The sequence below is a fragment of the Amblyomma americanum genome, chromosome 9 (assembly GCF_052857255.1).
Source record: "Amblyomma americanum isolate KBUSLIRL-KWMA chromosome 9, ASM5285725v1, whole genome shotgun sequence".
NCBI classification, from domain to species: Eukaryota; Metazoa; Arthropoda; class Arachnida; order Ixodida; family Ixodidae; genus Amblyomma; species Amblyomma americanum.
The window spans coordinates 91,417,719-91,434,827 of record NC_135505.1 but is presented as its reverse complement, the minus strand read 5'-3'; the positions used below and the strand labels follow the sequence as shown (position 1 = coordinate 91,434,827).

Here is a 17,109-nt window from a genome sequence, read left to right as displayed (position 1 = left end):
GTGTTCTCCCTATTCTTTTTATTTTTATAATTTTCCAGCCCGTCGAACTGAGCGGCGGCCGCTGAATTGGCCACGCTCAGCGCGCCAGGTTTGTTCGTTAAGAACATGGTAGGAAGCGCTGGAATATGATTGCGTACGTTCGCAGTCGGTGCTTCTCTTTTTTTCACATTTCGCGGGTTTTCTTTAAATGTTGCAAAAAAAAGGACCACACAGGAGGTAGGTTGCTACAAAGAACTGTATCGCTTCTCTCTTTACCCTCTCTACAACGCAAGAAAATGCACGTGACCCAAAAGTGAATACTAGAAAATTTGCTCAAGTTATCTTATCTAATAAATACATAAGCCGATTTTAACAAAGCACCCTGAGGAGCGTGGAACGATGGTTTCGTCTAGCTCTGGTAAACCGCTTTTTTAATATCCTTTGTTGAGGTGACCCAAAACACCCTGCGGCTGAAATAATTTAATCATTTAGAGAAAGGCCGATGGATGCGATTTGTCCGTAGCCGTAAAAGATGGCTAAGCCTAGAAGTCTGAGTACATTTTATGTAAGATCTTTGCCTTCAGTACACCTCCAGTGCTTCTGTATGAAGTGTCGATAGACCAGATCCTTTTCAGACAGCTCCATTCCGAAGTTTACTCATTCCGTTCCATATAGCTTATGCAGGATCTTAATAATATTCTTGATCCGTGGTGGATGATTGCAGTCCTGCCCCTTCAATGGCCATGTCATATGTCGTACTAGTGAAGAAAAAAAAAACTCTTTGGGACAATCTCACGGTTTCTTAAGTACACTGCCGGTGAATTTTCGACTGGTGCCATCGAAAATTATCCCGTTATTCTTAGTGTGAAGCAATGCTTGCGGCAAGGTGAGAAAATTCCGCTCGCTACGGCTGCGTCATACAGTGCTCATTCTAGCCGCTGTCTACTGATAACGTACTCCTCATCCTTAGCGTCCGTCGAGAGGCCTCCGAAAGTACTTCAGATAGAGGTGTTTGTACCTTAAAAGCTGTCTTGGCACATCTCTATCACCTGCTTTCTAGAGCGTGTCTCTTGTCGGCATTATCTCCACGCAGGTTCTCCGAGAATAGAACTGAGGGACAGTCTGGCTACTGCTCTTATAATACGACAGAGGTTTAGAGTAAGGTCTCAGAATCTCTGTATTCGGTCTGAGCTGATCTCACTGCGGACAGTGCAGAGAAAATTTTACTAAGGAACCTTACACTCATGAGAAATGGTTTTTGAAACAGGCGCAGAAACATGCCTGGCTCGGTCGTACTTAATGATGCATTCACAGAAGCCAATGTCAGGCAGCTGAGTTACCAAGTCATCAGATTTCCACTGATCATGCACTGCAGCCAAGAGAAAACACATTGCTTGATTCCATACTGGCACTTGACAAGTCGACCACCTCTCGCCTACTTCATAAGTTAAGACGTCAAGGATATTAAATATTGCTCACGCCATTGCTGATATATTGGCGGGAACAGAAATGTAGATTGGCGGCCACTGCTGGTACTTAGGCTCTTAAAATATGTAGCATACTGGCTTATCAGGTGGAAACACTCATTATCAGCAGTAGGATTACAACGGATTTTCGCGGCAATAATCGCCCACGAAGAGTGTTACAACAAAAGGCACTGGCATGAATGAGCGCAAAGCGTTCATTGGCGCTCAATTAAAAACTATAATTAAAGTAATGATATGAAGTAAAAAATAATATGAAGTAACTATAGTTATTAGCCTGAGTGAAGTTCTTTTCATTATGCGCGGCTTCGTCGTCTTTAGTTGTGATCAGTAGTTGTGACGGAGATGTTTCAAACAGACGAGTTAACAGACGGAAGATATATTTTTTTTTTCAACTTCTAAGGACCGCACGGGAACGCCGACAACCGAACACGTTTGTAACAAAGCCTGTAATCACCTCTGTGAATCTTGGACAAGCTGACATATAGGATTTCTACCGAATGGTCTGCAATTGCGCACATGTTCAAAACTTCGCCAACGCAAGAGGTCAAAGCTCTCCTTGATATGTCAACACATGTGAACTTTATTGTGCCGAGAAACTGAGCCGAAGAAAATGCCATCCCTCTTGATGCAGTTGGCAGCGGCGCCTTGGGTTCTTTCCTCACAAGTCCCGCGGCAGCTGCATTCGCTCGTTGGTGTGCCTTCTGCGCTGTGCTCGCTCGTTCTACGCTAGCAGCGCACCGCGTGAACAGCCAGACAGCGAAATTGAAGCCTGCGACTTATGCAACGAGGTAACATTTAAACATGCATACCACTATCCTGGACGTGTCCTGCCGTTGTTACTTTTTTTTAGTTTCCGCTTAAACCTGCAGACTTGCGATTCCGAGAATTTTCGCCGTCTCCAAACAGCGTAATACATTGTCTTTTAAATCCCGTTGACAATCCTTGAAACATTTCGTTCCCTTACAAGATTACTCGAAACTATAGCAATGGAATATATTGCAATAAGCTTTTTCATTTAGCAGTATAGGTAATTTAAATACCACAGAGTATCACATGCACTTCTATTTTAGCCAGTCATTAAAAACAATGCATTAGCAGCTCTTCATAGCGACATCTTAAAATCAAAAATGCTTATCCGCAAATTTATGTGCTTCAGTACTCTCGTTGAAAAATTGGTTTTGGGGGAAAGGAAATGGCGCAGTATCTGTCTCACATTTCGGCGGACACCTGAACCGTGCCGTAAGAGAAGGGATAACGAAGGGAGCAAAATAATAAAGGAAGACAGAGGTACCGTAGTGAATGGCTCCGGAATAATTTCGCCCACCTGGGGATCTTTGACGTGCACTGACATCGCACAGCACACGGTCGCCTTAGCGTTTTGAATCCATAAAAACGCAGCCGCCGCGGTCGGGTTCGAACACTGGAACTCCGGATCAGTAGCCGAGCGCCCTAACCACTGAGCCACCGCGGCGGGTTCCCCATTTCCGTCAAAATAAATTTTACGCGCATGTTCTGTTCACTCTATTTGTGATGAATGGAGGTATTTTATGTAGAGGTTAAGATTTAAGGGGCATTTCTTTAATCCGCAGAGAAGTTTAAGCAATGCGAAAATTCCGTCCTCACTAACTGGCTGCCGGCCCACGATAATATATATTTCTTCATCTTAGTCATATTGTACTGAATGTGGCCAGTGCTGTGTAGGATAAAACGGATGCTTGGGCGAGTCGGTATGACATTTTCCTGAAGAACAGCGCCAGCTTGGACAATGATTGGACGAGGACAAGAACAGGGACAGCGCCCGTCTGTGTGCCTTCCTCAGTCCTTGTCCAAGTTTGCGCTGTTCTTCTGCGTAGAATAAAAGGCTCAATTCAAGTACTTGCACGAGAATTATTGAGTAAATTTTATATTAGACAGAATGTTCGCGTAAGAAGACATATGAAGACTTATTATATGCTATTGTTAGAATGAAAGCTATTTTTCCCGAAACTGCTTTTTGTCTCTTGTTTTCAAGGTTTGTGTGCCCAAAAAGGATTGCGAACCACAGACAAACAACGTATTGTCTTTTTGCCGAATACGATGTGACTGAGTACAACCTTCAGGTCGATTCTATTCACGAGTTCAGAGCAGAAGTGACTCTTTTCAAGTTCATCGCCATTTTCATTATCTGCACGTCATATCATGTTACAGGAGGTGAGCCATTTGATGCCTCTTATTTGTTAAATTAAGCATATGATGTTGTTGATGAATTTGTATACATCTACAGGCTGTTCAGACCATGGTACGCGAAACTCTTGGCTCCCACCTGCAGCCAGGCACACTTAAATCCTTTTGATCAGTTGAACGCGAGCTTGTGTTAGAGATACCAGAAGAGTTTATAGTCTGGGGGACCCTGACTTAACTGCCTCATATATAGGTCGGCACTATAGCAAGGTTCTTTCTCGCCCTATTTCTCTGCGCTCAGTACCGAGGGCAAAGTAGCGGCAACCTAAGCACGTAACTGCAAATAGAGTACACATATTTTCTTCACTGCTTGGTTTTGTGCCCTCTCCTGGTATTCCGTACCTTTGAGCACGCGCAGAATTGCATATATGTTTCTACTTGGTGAATGCGATAATTATTTCATCAGGAAATTGGCACTGACTCTATGGAAGTGGTTTGTGCGTACCTGATCAAATAGGACATGTCGCGGCGCATTTCGTTGAAGATTAGTTCCAGTTCGTGTGTGCAATGGCGATCCTCGTTTTGCAATGTAATGCTGACTTAAATTTATGACCGAACAGTTCTTTTTGAAATCTAAGAATCGATTCATAGACACTTCTATTAGATGAAAGACGGTGAATGGAAGATCTTGAGTCTGTTCACCGGAACTACTGCTTGCAAATCAGGAAACTACATTCATGAAGAGCAATAGATATAAAATATCGGCTCTGAGCATTTCGAACAGTCAGAATATCGCGACAACGCAGAGAAATCTATGCCAGTGTTGTAATCTATACGCATTTTTATGTTAAGGTAAAATGCAATTGCATGCCGCATGTTTATATTTTCAAACCTTTCTTTCTTACAGCACCGACATTTGTGTTTCCAAAACTCTTCCAAAGCAGGAGTAAACCCAGCGAGAAGGTTTTGGCGATAACAAAAGATTTGACACTGAACCTGCAGAAAAGCTCCGTCTATGCACCGGAATTCTTCATTCATTCAACTCGAGATTGCGCACCCATCCGATACCGCGTATGTATGTTTATACTGAAAATCACTGGCACCTGGTAATGTTTCAATGTAGCGGTTAGGCTTTTACGCTTAAAAATACACATTCAGATTGTAGTGATAGAACTGATAGAAAAACATCCTCTTTTATTGTGGCTGCCCTGGAAGAGACAAAAAGGAACGTGTTAGAGTGCTCAGTGACCCATACTTTTCTACATTCTTGTTGGCAACAGCGGTCACCATTAGGCAAGAATTATCTCCTTAAAAATGAAACACAAATTACCAGGAGCAACTAAAAAGTCCCTTCTTATTTAAGTCATCGCCATTGCTGTCACGTTTAGACATTTGAAGAATTTTAGCTTTTTCACGCAAAGCGTACCGAACCCAGGACGCGTTTTATTTGTTAGAGGCTCGAAAAGTACACATTGGAAGCATGAGGTGCACCAAGTGCTTTCACCCATTCAAGAAATACGTGAGAAAGTATGATTGCACGCACTATGAACATTTTTCAAAACGTACTGTCGGCTCTCTAACCTTAGGAACACATTCGATTTCGGCAGTCAAGGAGGAAACTTACAATCGGAAATATGTCCTTGTGAGGACATCGCATCGGGTTATTCCTAGCCGAAAGTTGTTTAAGAAGCTTAGCAGTTTTTTAGGGCACCCGTGTTCTCTTACTAAACCAGGCGATAAACCAAAGTGATCGCTTTCGATAATAGAAAATTTGCAGCGGCATTGCTTTTGAGAGGCAAATTATTACGTTACACATGCGTTTAACGGCACCTAACGGCTAAGCTCTCACGTTTGAAACGCTTAAACCATTATTAAACAAGAAAACAAGTCTCCTAACCAGCTTCCAAAACAAGCGCCATAACCACTCAGCAACCGCGGCGGCCATGTAATATACAATGAGGCGCTACGTTTTTTCTTAGAAAAAAAACAGCGTTAGTTCCCTCTTCCGTTTACAACGGATGGCGCCATGCATCTACACAGCGAGCGTTGTAAATACGCTATTTTCAATTGAACCAATCTGGCAAAACCACAGCCAAACAGGCACCCATTCACAAAGCTGTTAGCCCCCAAAATAAGCACATTTTATGTTTAGTGCCTTCGATGAAACGTGCAAAATGCTGATGCTTGGTTTCGGAGAGAACGGCACTCTTGCGAAGCTGAAGATTGGTCTCGACTAAAGTATACAGTAACATCTCTATGAGGCAGTATTTCAAAACGGGTGACAGCTCTGGTTTTCTTTCACATTACCCTCAGCCGACGATTATTAAAACAGTGATGAAAACTCGGTTTTATTCGGTTTTCGCAGAAAATCAGGTAGTGGAACAAGTAAGCATGGCTGCCCCTAGCATTCACTCACTTAATCACTTGAGTAGTAATAAGCTGCCAAGAGCAAGCTGAGGCCTTATATCGCAGCACACAAACAGCATCCGTTTGATGCCGAAAGCACAACTTAGGTTCTGGAGGCCCCGTAACACCTCACCTGACTTTTCATGCTACCTACGCCCACTAAGGTCAAAGAGCTTTGCCATATCTATTTGATGTGTTCTGCCCTATGCCAGATGGGGCCGTCGTATTGCCGCAGACTTCGTAATCATTGCAACTGTTGCTTACCACAGATGAACTGTGGCCTTGTCAATATTTGTGATCGCTTTATTTTTCACTGTTTCCCCAGGAAGCTGTGGCATCCGAGCTTTTGTGCCCTAAAAATAGACTACAACATTTGGAAACTTCCTGTCGAGTTTTGTGCGTTAAAAACGTCCTAAATCCACTCAGGCTATGAGGGACGCAATAGTGAAGGGCTGCGGCAATTGAGACTACCTGGGTTTCTTTAACGTGTTCTTACATCGCACAATACACGTGCCTCTAGCACTTGGCCTCTATCGAAATGCTACGAAACTGTGGTGTTAGAAGAAATATGGTTTCTATAGGAAGTCCCAAATAGGCATACAGTTAAGCTACTCTGGCGTGAAGGTTGTGGCAACTGTTGCTAAAAGCTTTATTTTCTTTTATTACCACGAAAATAATAGCAGCGTTTATTCCATGCTCGTTAAAATAGCTAGATGCAAGAAAGAAAAGCGGCCCCACGGCATCGTTCCACCAGCATTTGTAATCCCACAGAAAAAAGTTAGGCTAAGGATTAGCATTAACCACAAAACGAAAGTTGTCGAAAGCAAGAACAGTCACTTTCATGTTTGAGTCAATGAATTCTAACAAAATAAAGATACAGTTACAAAATGTTGCACATCTTTTTAGGAAGGGGAAATATTGCCGATAAAGTTTTGTTTTTCTCAGGTTGTAGCAGTCCGTAACAAGCAATTGCGCTTGTAAGCTATCACTTTATTTTCATTGCCTTTCAGTGCAGTGCGCCTGAAGATATTGATGGAATATTAGAATCATATCTGCAGCATATGGTTGGTTGGTTTATGGGGTTTAACGTCCCAAAGCGACTCAGATTATGAGGGTTGTGGTAGTAGAAGGCTCCGGAAATATCGACCTACTGGGGTCCTTTAACGTCCACTGATATCGCACAGCAGACGGGCCTGTAGAATTTCGCATCCATCGAAATTCGACCGCCGCGGCCGGGATCGAGCCTGCGTCTTTCGATATCTGTAGGTTATAAGCTATTGCTTCCAGCATCTGTATTTGCATACTTTTGCTTTTTTTCCGAGCTTGGCGCTTAATGCGAATAGATAATTGTGCGCATGTTAAATTTGTTTCAATCTTTGCGCATCTTTCCCTAATGAAGCGTTCACTACCTCCTTTAGATCTTACGGAAGGAAGAAAAAAGAAAATCCATATGATATGGAAAACATATAAAGTGATACCATATCAGTCCGGTATCTATTGAAGTTCTGTATTTCTGAAACCTGATTTTCGTGCGATGTGTAATGAGTAATAAGAAGTTTGTATGCAATCTGAATTCTCAATACGCATTCGCCGTGCAGATTCCTAATGGTCTGTATATTTTCGATGCAAGCGCTGCAAGAAAGGTGAAGTATTCTGTGAATTGTTGTGTCAACGTTTCACTGGACCATTCAATTTTACCCCGACTGACATCGGATCACCTTCCACGTTGTGGTGCGTACCGTCACTTCAGGTCACAGTCAGTTGAGCCGGCGATGTGTGTTTAACGACGAATGAAATGCGTCGATGAAGTTTCCTCACAAAACAAGGGCTGATGATTCGCTCAATGACGTAGAATTAATTTAAGCCTAATTTACTGCATTCTTTTCAAGGCTTAGTTCTAGCAATGTATTCTAGAGGCCTTCCGTCACTCGCGAGCACAGTGCACGCTTCGGAGGGTGCCATTCCTAGCGATAATTTATGACGTTTGTTCCCGATCTGATGCACAAATCCAAGAAGTTAATACCTGTACCGATAAAAAAGAGGAAGTAATAGGAAGGAGTAAAGTTGAAGGTAAACCTTTACCATAAGTTTTGTAGCGTTGACTGCGCCTTCTTGCTGTCTTCTTGAGCAGCCACTTCAATATACTCCTTACCCCTGCCCCCCGGTCCTCCCTCTGCCACTTCCGACCCTCCCCTGCTTGCCAGAATTGCCCCGAAAGAGACGCTCATCTCGAGACTTTCATATTATCAGGCCCCGTAGCATTAAATCGCCTCATTACGTATTCGCTTGGCTCCCAACGTGGTGGATGGGGCCACATCGGTCAAGCTGCCGCACCAGCTGGCCTTCGCGACCCTGGCACAGAACATCCTGAATGCCTGATGCTTGTTGCTTCACTCCCTCACCACCAACAAGGCACTTTGTTGACTCTGCCGAACATTTTAGTGATCGATACCAATTTATTCCTTTAAGACGCCATTTTTCATTTCTCTCGGCATAGGCCTTATATCCAAGCCCATAAAAAGCCAACTAGTCAGTTATTCAACAGAACGCTTCAGTTTTTAAGCACGTGTGTACAAAATGTCTTAAATAACAAGCTGGGCGGATACTACAGCAATAAAAACCAAACGATTCCAGGCCCACAAAAAGTCGAAGACCGAGAATAGATCACAATGCGCCGTACTTCAACTAGTTTATTTTCACGCGAAGGACTACTTTTATAAAGTGCAGCGCAAAAGCGCGCGCAGAAAAACTACAAACATATACGTGATACGTCGGAATCCTCCTTGATAGCGACGATGAACTACGTGCAAAAGGAGGCAACTTCACAAACTAAACACCTACACATTACTGCACTTCCGAGCTAGAATACATGTGAATGGGCAGCCTCAGAGAAATCGATACTGCGTCATAATGCACAAGAATCGACGCTCCTTGTCACTTAACAATAAAGAAGGCTTGCTGACGCAATTTTCTTCAAGCTTTACAGTTTTCCCAGCCTCAACAATTTCCATTGCGGTCTTTTCTGCACAGCTGCGCAGAACTGTGGTCTGCTCAAAGGAAGGACCTTGTTCCTTGCACTGACTACAGTCACGGCAATGTATGCCTAGGTGTGCATTGCAGAGGCATGCACAGAAAACGTGGTGTTTTCAATACCTTTGCAACGTGGACGAGCCTACGTTGGCCAGACCGGCTGATGTCTGAATGATAGTTTCAGAGAGCACAACTAAAACGTCACGGTTGCCTCTTGGCACCTAGGCATTCATTGCCTTTACTATAGTCATTGCAAGTAACAAGGTCCTTGCTTTGAGCAGATTACAGTTCCTCGCAGGTGTGCAGAAAAGACCACAAGGGAAACTGTTGAGGATGGGGAAATCGCAAAGCTTAAATAGAATTGCGTCAGCACGCCTTCTTTATTGTTAAGTGACAAAGAGCGTCATTTTTTGGGCATAATGACGCAGTAACGACTGCTCTCAGGCTGCCCGTTGACGTGTATTCAAGGTCGGTTGTGCAGTAATCTCTTTGTGTTTAGTTTATGAAGTTGCCTCGTGTTGCACGTAGTTCACCGTCGCTATCAAAAAACATTCCGATGTATCACCTATATGTTCGTAGTTTTTCTGCGCGCGCTTTTACGCTGTACTGTATAAATTTACCGCTTCGCGTGAAAATGAACTAGTGGAATTACAGCGCTTTGTGGTGTGCTCTCCTTCTGTCTTCGTTTTTTTTTCCGCCGGGAATAATTTCGTATGTGTTACCAACTATCCCGCCAGTTCGTCCTGAATAAAAACCAGAATTTATTATAATTACCACTTTAGAGATAATTGAATCAAGCCGCAAAATAATGGCTTCGGATAGTTAATTTACGTTGGTTTGAGTGAAGTGCACATCATGACGGTGCGTTTCATTCTATGCGCATGCTCAAAGATTAATTGCGGTTGATCGCTGCCTGTATAATCATGGCGTGACTTTTCTAATAAATTTGAAAGTGCCAGTCCCGTTTGTTGTGTTCTCCTGAACATGAGGCCTGAATTCAGCAAAAGATTGCCATAATGAATGCCCGAAACATATGTGGAGAGGAAAACTGTGAAAGACGTGCTACCACGCTCACTGTTATGGGAATATTGATCGCTGCTTTAAGTAGGTGGCATAAAAATTTGATATGTGTTCTATTTGAAGGACATCTAATTCTCTTAAAATCAAGATATCAGGAATTTATATAGCGCGCTTATAGAAAAAAATGCCACTTCGTAGTGTACACAACTGTCTTGGTAGTTAATAGAGTTAATGCAGAAAGCATCGCTTGCCATAAACTGGTGGATGTTTGAAAGATAGGCTAACAGGACACAGACGCGCTGAAGAAAAAAAATGAGCTACAGATGTCTGTCCGACTACTGCTTCAAGGGTGCATCCGTACTGCTGGTGTTGTAAAGCGAAACGCAGCAGTCTTTGCACGCACCCTTCAATCATACCTTCAAGAATATTATTCGCTCGCCTTTGTCATCTTCTAGTTTTGTCTCTCGTCTGTTTCGAGCTTTAACACCGAAAATGAATATTATCAGACTTCACTTTGTAACTGGCAGCAATTGCCCAATTATCGCCAACATCATCGTCGCAGTCTTATGTCTGACTACAACCACTGCAGTCCAAAGGCCTCCACCATATCTGTCTATTTTATCCTACCCTGTGCCAACTGCGGTCGCCTTATCCCCGCAGATTTCTTAATTTCATCTGGCCGCCTAATTTCCTGCCAGCCGCTGCTGCGCTTGCCTCAACTTGAATCTAGTCCTTTTCCCTTAACGGCCGAAGGTTATCTAGCCTTCTCACAGTGTAACCCGGCGAACTTATCGACTGATCGCACGATGACCAAGTTGGAACATCATGTTGCAGTGCCAATCAAACTGCTCGTTGTTGGCGAGAGCCTTGATAATGGAATCTGAATATACTTTGACTGATAGGCAGGATGCTGAATAAATAAAAAGCACCGAACGTTGCTACCGGTACATGCCAAGAGAAAAGCTTTCATAGTTTGTTTCCTTCACGTAACACCCCCCCCCCCCCTCAATAGATCTCCTCACGTGTTCTGCTTTACGGCTGCTTTTTAATGACAGAAGTACTCTTGAAAAAAAAGTAACAAACAAGGAAATCGCATATTTTCCAACTCATTCTTTGGAAGGCATAAGAAAGTTCGGTATACCAAACACTTTGTGTTTCTTGAAGTGCTACCTGCTCAAGTGGTGTGACCGCTCCACGCATATGGGTAGCCCCGAAATTCCCAGCTTTTCTCCCTGCCTTTACAAGGCAGGGAGAAAATACAAGCCTTCAATTAGTCCCTTGCTCACATGTGTCTTTTGTTCACATCTCCATGCCATCCGAAGACACAGTTATCAATGCGTTTTTTTTCTATTTGTATCATTACCTACTAAGACCACCCGGAGTTCCTTGCACCATACCTAAACACAACGACTGTTTGAATAATGTTGACAATATCGATGCCTGGGAAATCATTCGGCCCTTTGCAAATTTTAACTATTGTTAAATATAGTTTGTTTCCTGTTAGAGCCAATTTATTTCTGCTGTGTCATACGTGCAGCAATCGCGCGAGAAGGAATAGCTTGGTGAATGTCTACGTTCCTCGCACGTGCTGGCATATCTATTGCGCAACGATGTGTAAAGCTCGCGGTTCTTTTATATTGCACAACTTTCACATTTTTTGTTTCCGCGGCCGGGACGCCGCTGCCTGCAGATATCGAGCGCCATACATCGGAAGTCCGCTTGTCGGTCGCTCTGTTTCCTGTCGGGTGTTTTCCAGCCAATAATAATGATCTTCACGCCTCACCGAATGATTTCTTGACGGCACAACAAAGAAAACTATCGTCATAAATACCACAGCAGTTCTTCCCTTTCGCTCATGATTTCCATGTGTTTCCCACACGTTGTTTGACATTGCCTGCTGCAAAAAATACGTTATTGTCCGTGTTGTGTTCGTAACAACGGACTACAGAATGGCTAGGCGCGCCAAGCACCACGTTCTTTGAATATTCAAGAGTCTCAGTGAGGTTAGGAAAAGGCTTATCGCATTATTCTTCGACATACTGTTTTCAGACTAAGAATTGAACGAAAGTACTTCGGCCGCCGCCTTCAAGTTTTGCTGCTGCACTTTCGCGGTGCCTCTTTGAACTGGCCAAGCTTTGAAGCACCTGGAACATGTGAACCAACAGTAGCCGAAGCAAGAGGTTGTGAGTATCAACTTCTAACTATTTCATGTTCTTTTCTGAGCGGCCACTTTTTTAGCCAAAACATTTATTCAAAAGTATTGTAAGCGGCCGTTAATTTGGTGCATGAAAGCAGCAGATATAACGTGGCAGGTTTCTTGAGATACGTGTAAACATTGCCAAGTCAGCTATAAAGCGATTGTGGAGTGTTTTATTTTATTGGCGTGACGACACCCTGGAGAAAGAGCGTTAACGTTAACGAGATCCTAAGACGTATATCGTGGTTTAAGGCAAAATTTTTAAAGATGATGAACACATTATTGTCGAGAAATGGAGCAAAGTGAAACCAAATAAAGGAAAGCTTTGTATTCAATATAAAATGGTAGATACCTGGGTGTCTTGAAAATTTAAATCCTGTGAATCAAAAATGCTCAAATCTCTAGGTGAGCACTCCGGTACCTTTGTCACATTGAAGCCACTCACGTTACATACTCCTTCAAAATTCCTGTTTCCTTAACTCCAAAGGCCAGTCATTCGAGATTAAATGTGGGAATACTCTGACATTTAGCCTTTGTTTAATATAGAAATATCAGCAATCGCTTTGTGTGAAACTTTCCATTTCGCTTACTCTTTTCGACAACAGCGTTCATTTGCTAAATCATACTACCCAAATAATACTATTGCTGTGTACTGGCCGCTGCATTCCAAATGTTAAATATACATGAAATTTTTCACGTAGTATGCTTCGTTGAAGTTGTTACTGATGTTACCAGTAGTTATAAAAGCCAAACTGGCTTTTTTTAATGTATTCATGAAGACAAAATGGAAAAGTCGGTAATGAAATGCATTTTTGACGCTTTCCAGCTGTAGATTTCAATGTCATAGTCGTCTTTTTTTTGGTTAAAGGTGTGCGCGTTGAGCGTGGTAAACCTTCAAAAACACAATAAAATGCTATTGTGCACAGCACTTTTCAATTGTGTCACTGAATTTGTTTACGCTTTCTACCGTCTTTCTAATAAAGCAACTAAACTGAAAGGAAAGCGCAGAGAAAGAAAATATCCGGGGAGCATGATGTCTTCAAAGAAGCCTAGAGTAACTGCTTTGCCGACTCATACGGTTGCTACAACAGCACTGACGCTGGGTTTAGCAGATTAATGGAATGCTGCTTTTTCTATCTTGTTCGCACGAGGTATGCTGTCAAGTAGTATTTTCCTTTAACTATTTAGTGCATTCTAATTTTTAAAAATAAGCTTGCTTATTTTTTTTGTATAATTAAATCACTTCTGGAGGAGCCCTTTGTTATGGTTTCCACGTTATTATTTAGTGCGCATTTACACATTTGGTGCTGAAGCTTCAAAAGTATACACAGTATACTCCCTCAATATATTTAATTACTGTCCCTCCTGGTATCTTCCTAGCTAGCGCGTTCATCTACTAGCCGTCCTTAAGGATTCGATGCCTACAGTGGAGGCTCCATATCGGCGTAGAAACATACCCAAAACAACACAATTCCCAGCATATTAAAAACAGTGTTCATGAAAGCTATCTCGCCATTAAACTAGAGTATACTTCATGGTATATTGCAGTGTATCGTTGGCAAGTAAAAAAAATCAACATTACATTGGCTGGCTAACCACCCAATGTCAGTCAACTATTCTTACGGCAAAAATTGCACAGGAGAAGCCACATGGGCAGAGGCAAGTAAGCTTCAAATTCAACAGGCTTTTGATTTATGCATAGAAAAATTGTTTGTGTGCAATTAATACGCAGACGATTATTTAAAACTGAAACAAAGCATTAAACCCAAGAAGAAAAATATCATTCCTTCGTTGTGTTTGAAACCTTCCGCTAATGATTATTTGCGGACAGAGAAGCTTTAGGAAAAAAAGTGTCCGTGACCGCGAAAACGAACACAAGCTGGAAAAAACGACAAGTCATCCGCTTAAACGACTTTTTCCACTTTTAAATCTATTCATCAAGGCATAGACTTTATTTTCACCAAATGGCTAGACAATAAATACTATCAAATAGGTAATGCGCATCTGGCCGGTCCAAAGAACACGCTGAGGATAAAATGCTAGTGTTTCTTTAGAAAACAGACGTTCACATATGTTTCGCGAAAAGTTATCGCAATGTAAACAAAATATGTAGATTAAAGGTGCCTCTCTAATAGAAGGCTGCAATTATTTGCTAATACCACCTGTTTTTTTTTTAACGCGGCATCATCTACAAACTTCAGGACACACTAGAGATAGAAGTAGTGTTTGGTTCTGGTCTCTGCACCATACTATGCAGTTCGTTTACGGCGGCTGACGGTAGCCGCCGCTCTGTCGCCACTCTAACAATCCGTTGGACCCAAAAGGCCAAAGGTTTTCGGCGCCAACCTTATGCCAACCTATGTAAAGTGCTCGTGCACTAGTCTAAAGTTTAAGGACGCCTATACAAAGAAAATCAACATAGGAATTTTTTCTGCTATTTCGTAGTGATGAAATTATGGCCGCTGCATCGATTTCGTTCTTCTAAACTGGGCTCCTTAGCACCGGAACGAAATCGCTCCCAAGCCGACAAAAATGGCGCAGTTGATGACTGTAAAAGAACTTGTGTTTGGTTTCGCTGGCATTAAGGCGGGAAATTCGGTGTAGTGCGCTCTACGCTTCACGGCTCAGAAAACCGCGCCGCCTGTTACAAAGGACAGCATTTTGAAAGTGTAAGCGGCTGACTTACACAAAACTCTCAGCAGCCAATTTACATACTAAAACAACCCTTCCTTTCTAACGTTGATCTAATGCACTTTGTTTTACTGTGCGATTGTTATTGTCTCTAATTCTTTATTGAATTCTTACCCACTGATCAGCGCTTCTTCCTCTCTTTTATTCTTGTTTTGTTTTTTAGTTTTTTTTTAATTCAAAGCATTTCTGCGTTTCGCATTTTGAATTTCTGAGCTGTTTGCCTGCCTCATTTGTATTTTGAACCCTGATGTTGGCATTGTACTGAATATGTTTCCTTTTTGATTGATATTTCTATTCAACCTACCCCTCATGCAATGCCCCTTTTTTGGAGCCTTTGAGGTACTAAGATAAATAAATAAAAGTAAATGGTGCTTGTTTGGCCAAACCTGCTCCTGGCACTCATTACAATCAATTTTTTTAAGAAGTGTCGCTAGCATGTAGGATAAGAGAGCGTGCAGACTTTGAGTTCCTACATTTTGCCAAAGTAAATGTGCGTACACATGTGGGTTGAGGCCTGGTACGTACGGTTGCATTCACCTCACTGTCTCAACCATAATATTCAATCCCATTTCTACCGGGCCAGAAATAACATTGAAGAAACAAGACAAAAACATTTATATGCAACACGCTGAGTATATACGATTATTCCATTCTGGCCTCAGCGCTTGTCTGCACTGAAATGCTTGCATTGATCTACACAGATTCTGGGCCATTGACTCTTACATATCTTTCTTAAACCGTAACGTTCGCAATGAAGTGACTTGCATCAAAATAAACAGCCAATATTATTTGTCCCTTGTTTTTTCCACGTAAGTATTGATACTGTTTCTCTCTGACACTAACCTTTCTTCTTTTCAGGTGCCTGTCTTGGCCAAGTACTGGCTCACGGGATCGGTATTCAAGCTTAGAGAGTCGTAATGGGGTATTTTTGCGGTAAAATTTCCACCAAAAAATACAACCCTTCGCTTTCAGCTTGTGTTGACACAAAGAAAATTATGTGTGAACTACACAGTAATGAATTCCAGTTCCCTACACTGGTATAATTGCAGATTTTGTAGCGAGCCTAGCGAAAATGCTTCACTTATTAAACTACATGTATGCCGTAAATTAAAGCACACCTCTCTTCAACTTCCTTCAGCGCCCACATTTTTGACTGAAAATGGGTGAACGCAGTGAAGAGGTGGACTCTGATTTTCTGAGTCACTCTAGCCTCGGAATAAGCAGCGCCGAAAGCTCAGCGCATCCTCACTGTGCAGACATTCATGCGATTAATAACGAGGGAAAGTGTTTTCGACACTCTGAAGACATCGCGCCTGTATTGTACTCGCTGCATACAAACCATGAAGACCTCCGAAGCGGAGACTGGCGGGCCTTTGGTCCACCGCATGCATCTTCTTCAAGAAAGTCCGCAGCCAGCATCGAGGACGGAGACGAAAATACCTCGCACTTCACAATCATCTCCAATTTGAAGGCAATAGTGTCAAGTGCTTTTTTATTACAGACACCAGACCGCGGAGAACACAGATCCAGTGTCGAAGCTCATTGGAATAACGACATCTACCGACAACGCTGGGCGGAGTGGTGCTTCTGAAGTGCGCCCTGTCATACAAATGGATCCACAAGGCATCCGTACTTGTTGTTTCATTCGTTATAGCGGAATTGCGGCGGCTTCTCGTGAGCACGATGTTCGTGCTTCTGGTGTCGTGCGTAACTGGAGTGGTGGTGCAGTTCGCTGCTGCAGGCTTACTATGTGCCCTTCAGCTGTGGCAGCACATCGAACCATTTCTTCACGGCCTACCAAGTGTCCGCTACAACGTGCTCCTAGGTGCGCTGGCATTACCACATATCCCGTGGTTAAGGACACATGTCTTCCCTATGGTTATGTTTGCGCATGTGATATTGGTCTGGTTTACAGGCGTTCTTCTCCATTGGACCATGCTGGCAGTCGCTCGTTTAGTGGGGCTTCAAACAGTGGGTGCTACACTTGGGTCTCTTCTGGAGGTCCTCGTTTACTACTCCATCATAACCTTTGTAGTCACTAGCTGCTGGTCAGACTTCAGGCGTTGCATCACCACGACGCGAGGTTCAGCAATCGCTCTTATAGGGAGAGTTCTAGCAAGAGCTTGCATTTTGTATCTT

At 42.8% G+C, this 17,109-nt stretch overlaps 1 protein-coding gene across 1 annotated transcript; it reads left to right on the top strand.

The window, feature by feature from the left end:
* Window positions 1–378: 378 nt before the first annotated feature.
* LOC144103505 (uncharacterized) lies at window positions 379–16,098 on the top strand. Its single transcript, XM_077636205.1, has 7 exons — window positions 379–397; window positions 2,098–2,254; window positions 3,478–3,656; window positions 4,534–4,697; window positions 7,631–7,763; window positions 12,132–12,265; window positions 15,829–16,098. The coding sequence occupies exons 1-6, from the start codon at window positions 379–381 to the stop codon at window positions 12,134–12,136; spliced, it is 657 nt and encodes a 218-aa protein (XP_077492331.1). The 3' UTR covers window positions 12,137–12,265; window positions 15,829–16,098.
* The last annotated feature ends 1,011 nt before the right edge of the window (window positions 16,099–17,109 follow it).

What these genes read in the sequence shown, in the direction of transcription:
- LOC144103505 (XM_077636205.1), top strand. An exon ending in CCTGCGACTTATGCAACGAG is followed by an intron (nt 2,255 to 3,477) that starts GTAACATTTAAA and finishes CTTGTTTTCAAG; the next exon opens with GTTTGTGTGCCCAAAAAGGA. An exon ending in GCGCACCCATCCGATACCGC is followed by an intron (nt 4,698 to 7,630) that starts GTATGTATGTTT and finishes TTCGCCGTGCAG; the next exon opens with ATTCCTAATGGTCTGTATAT.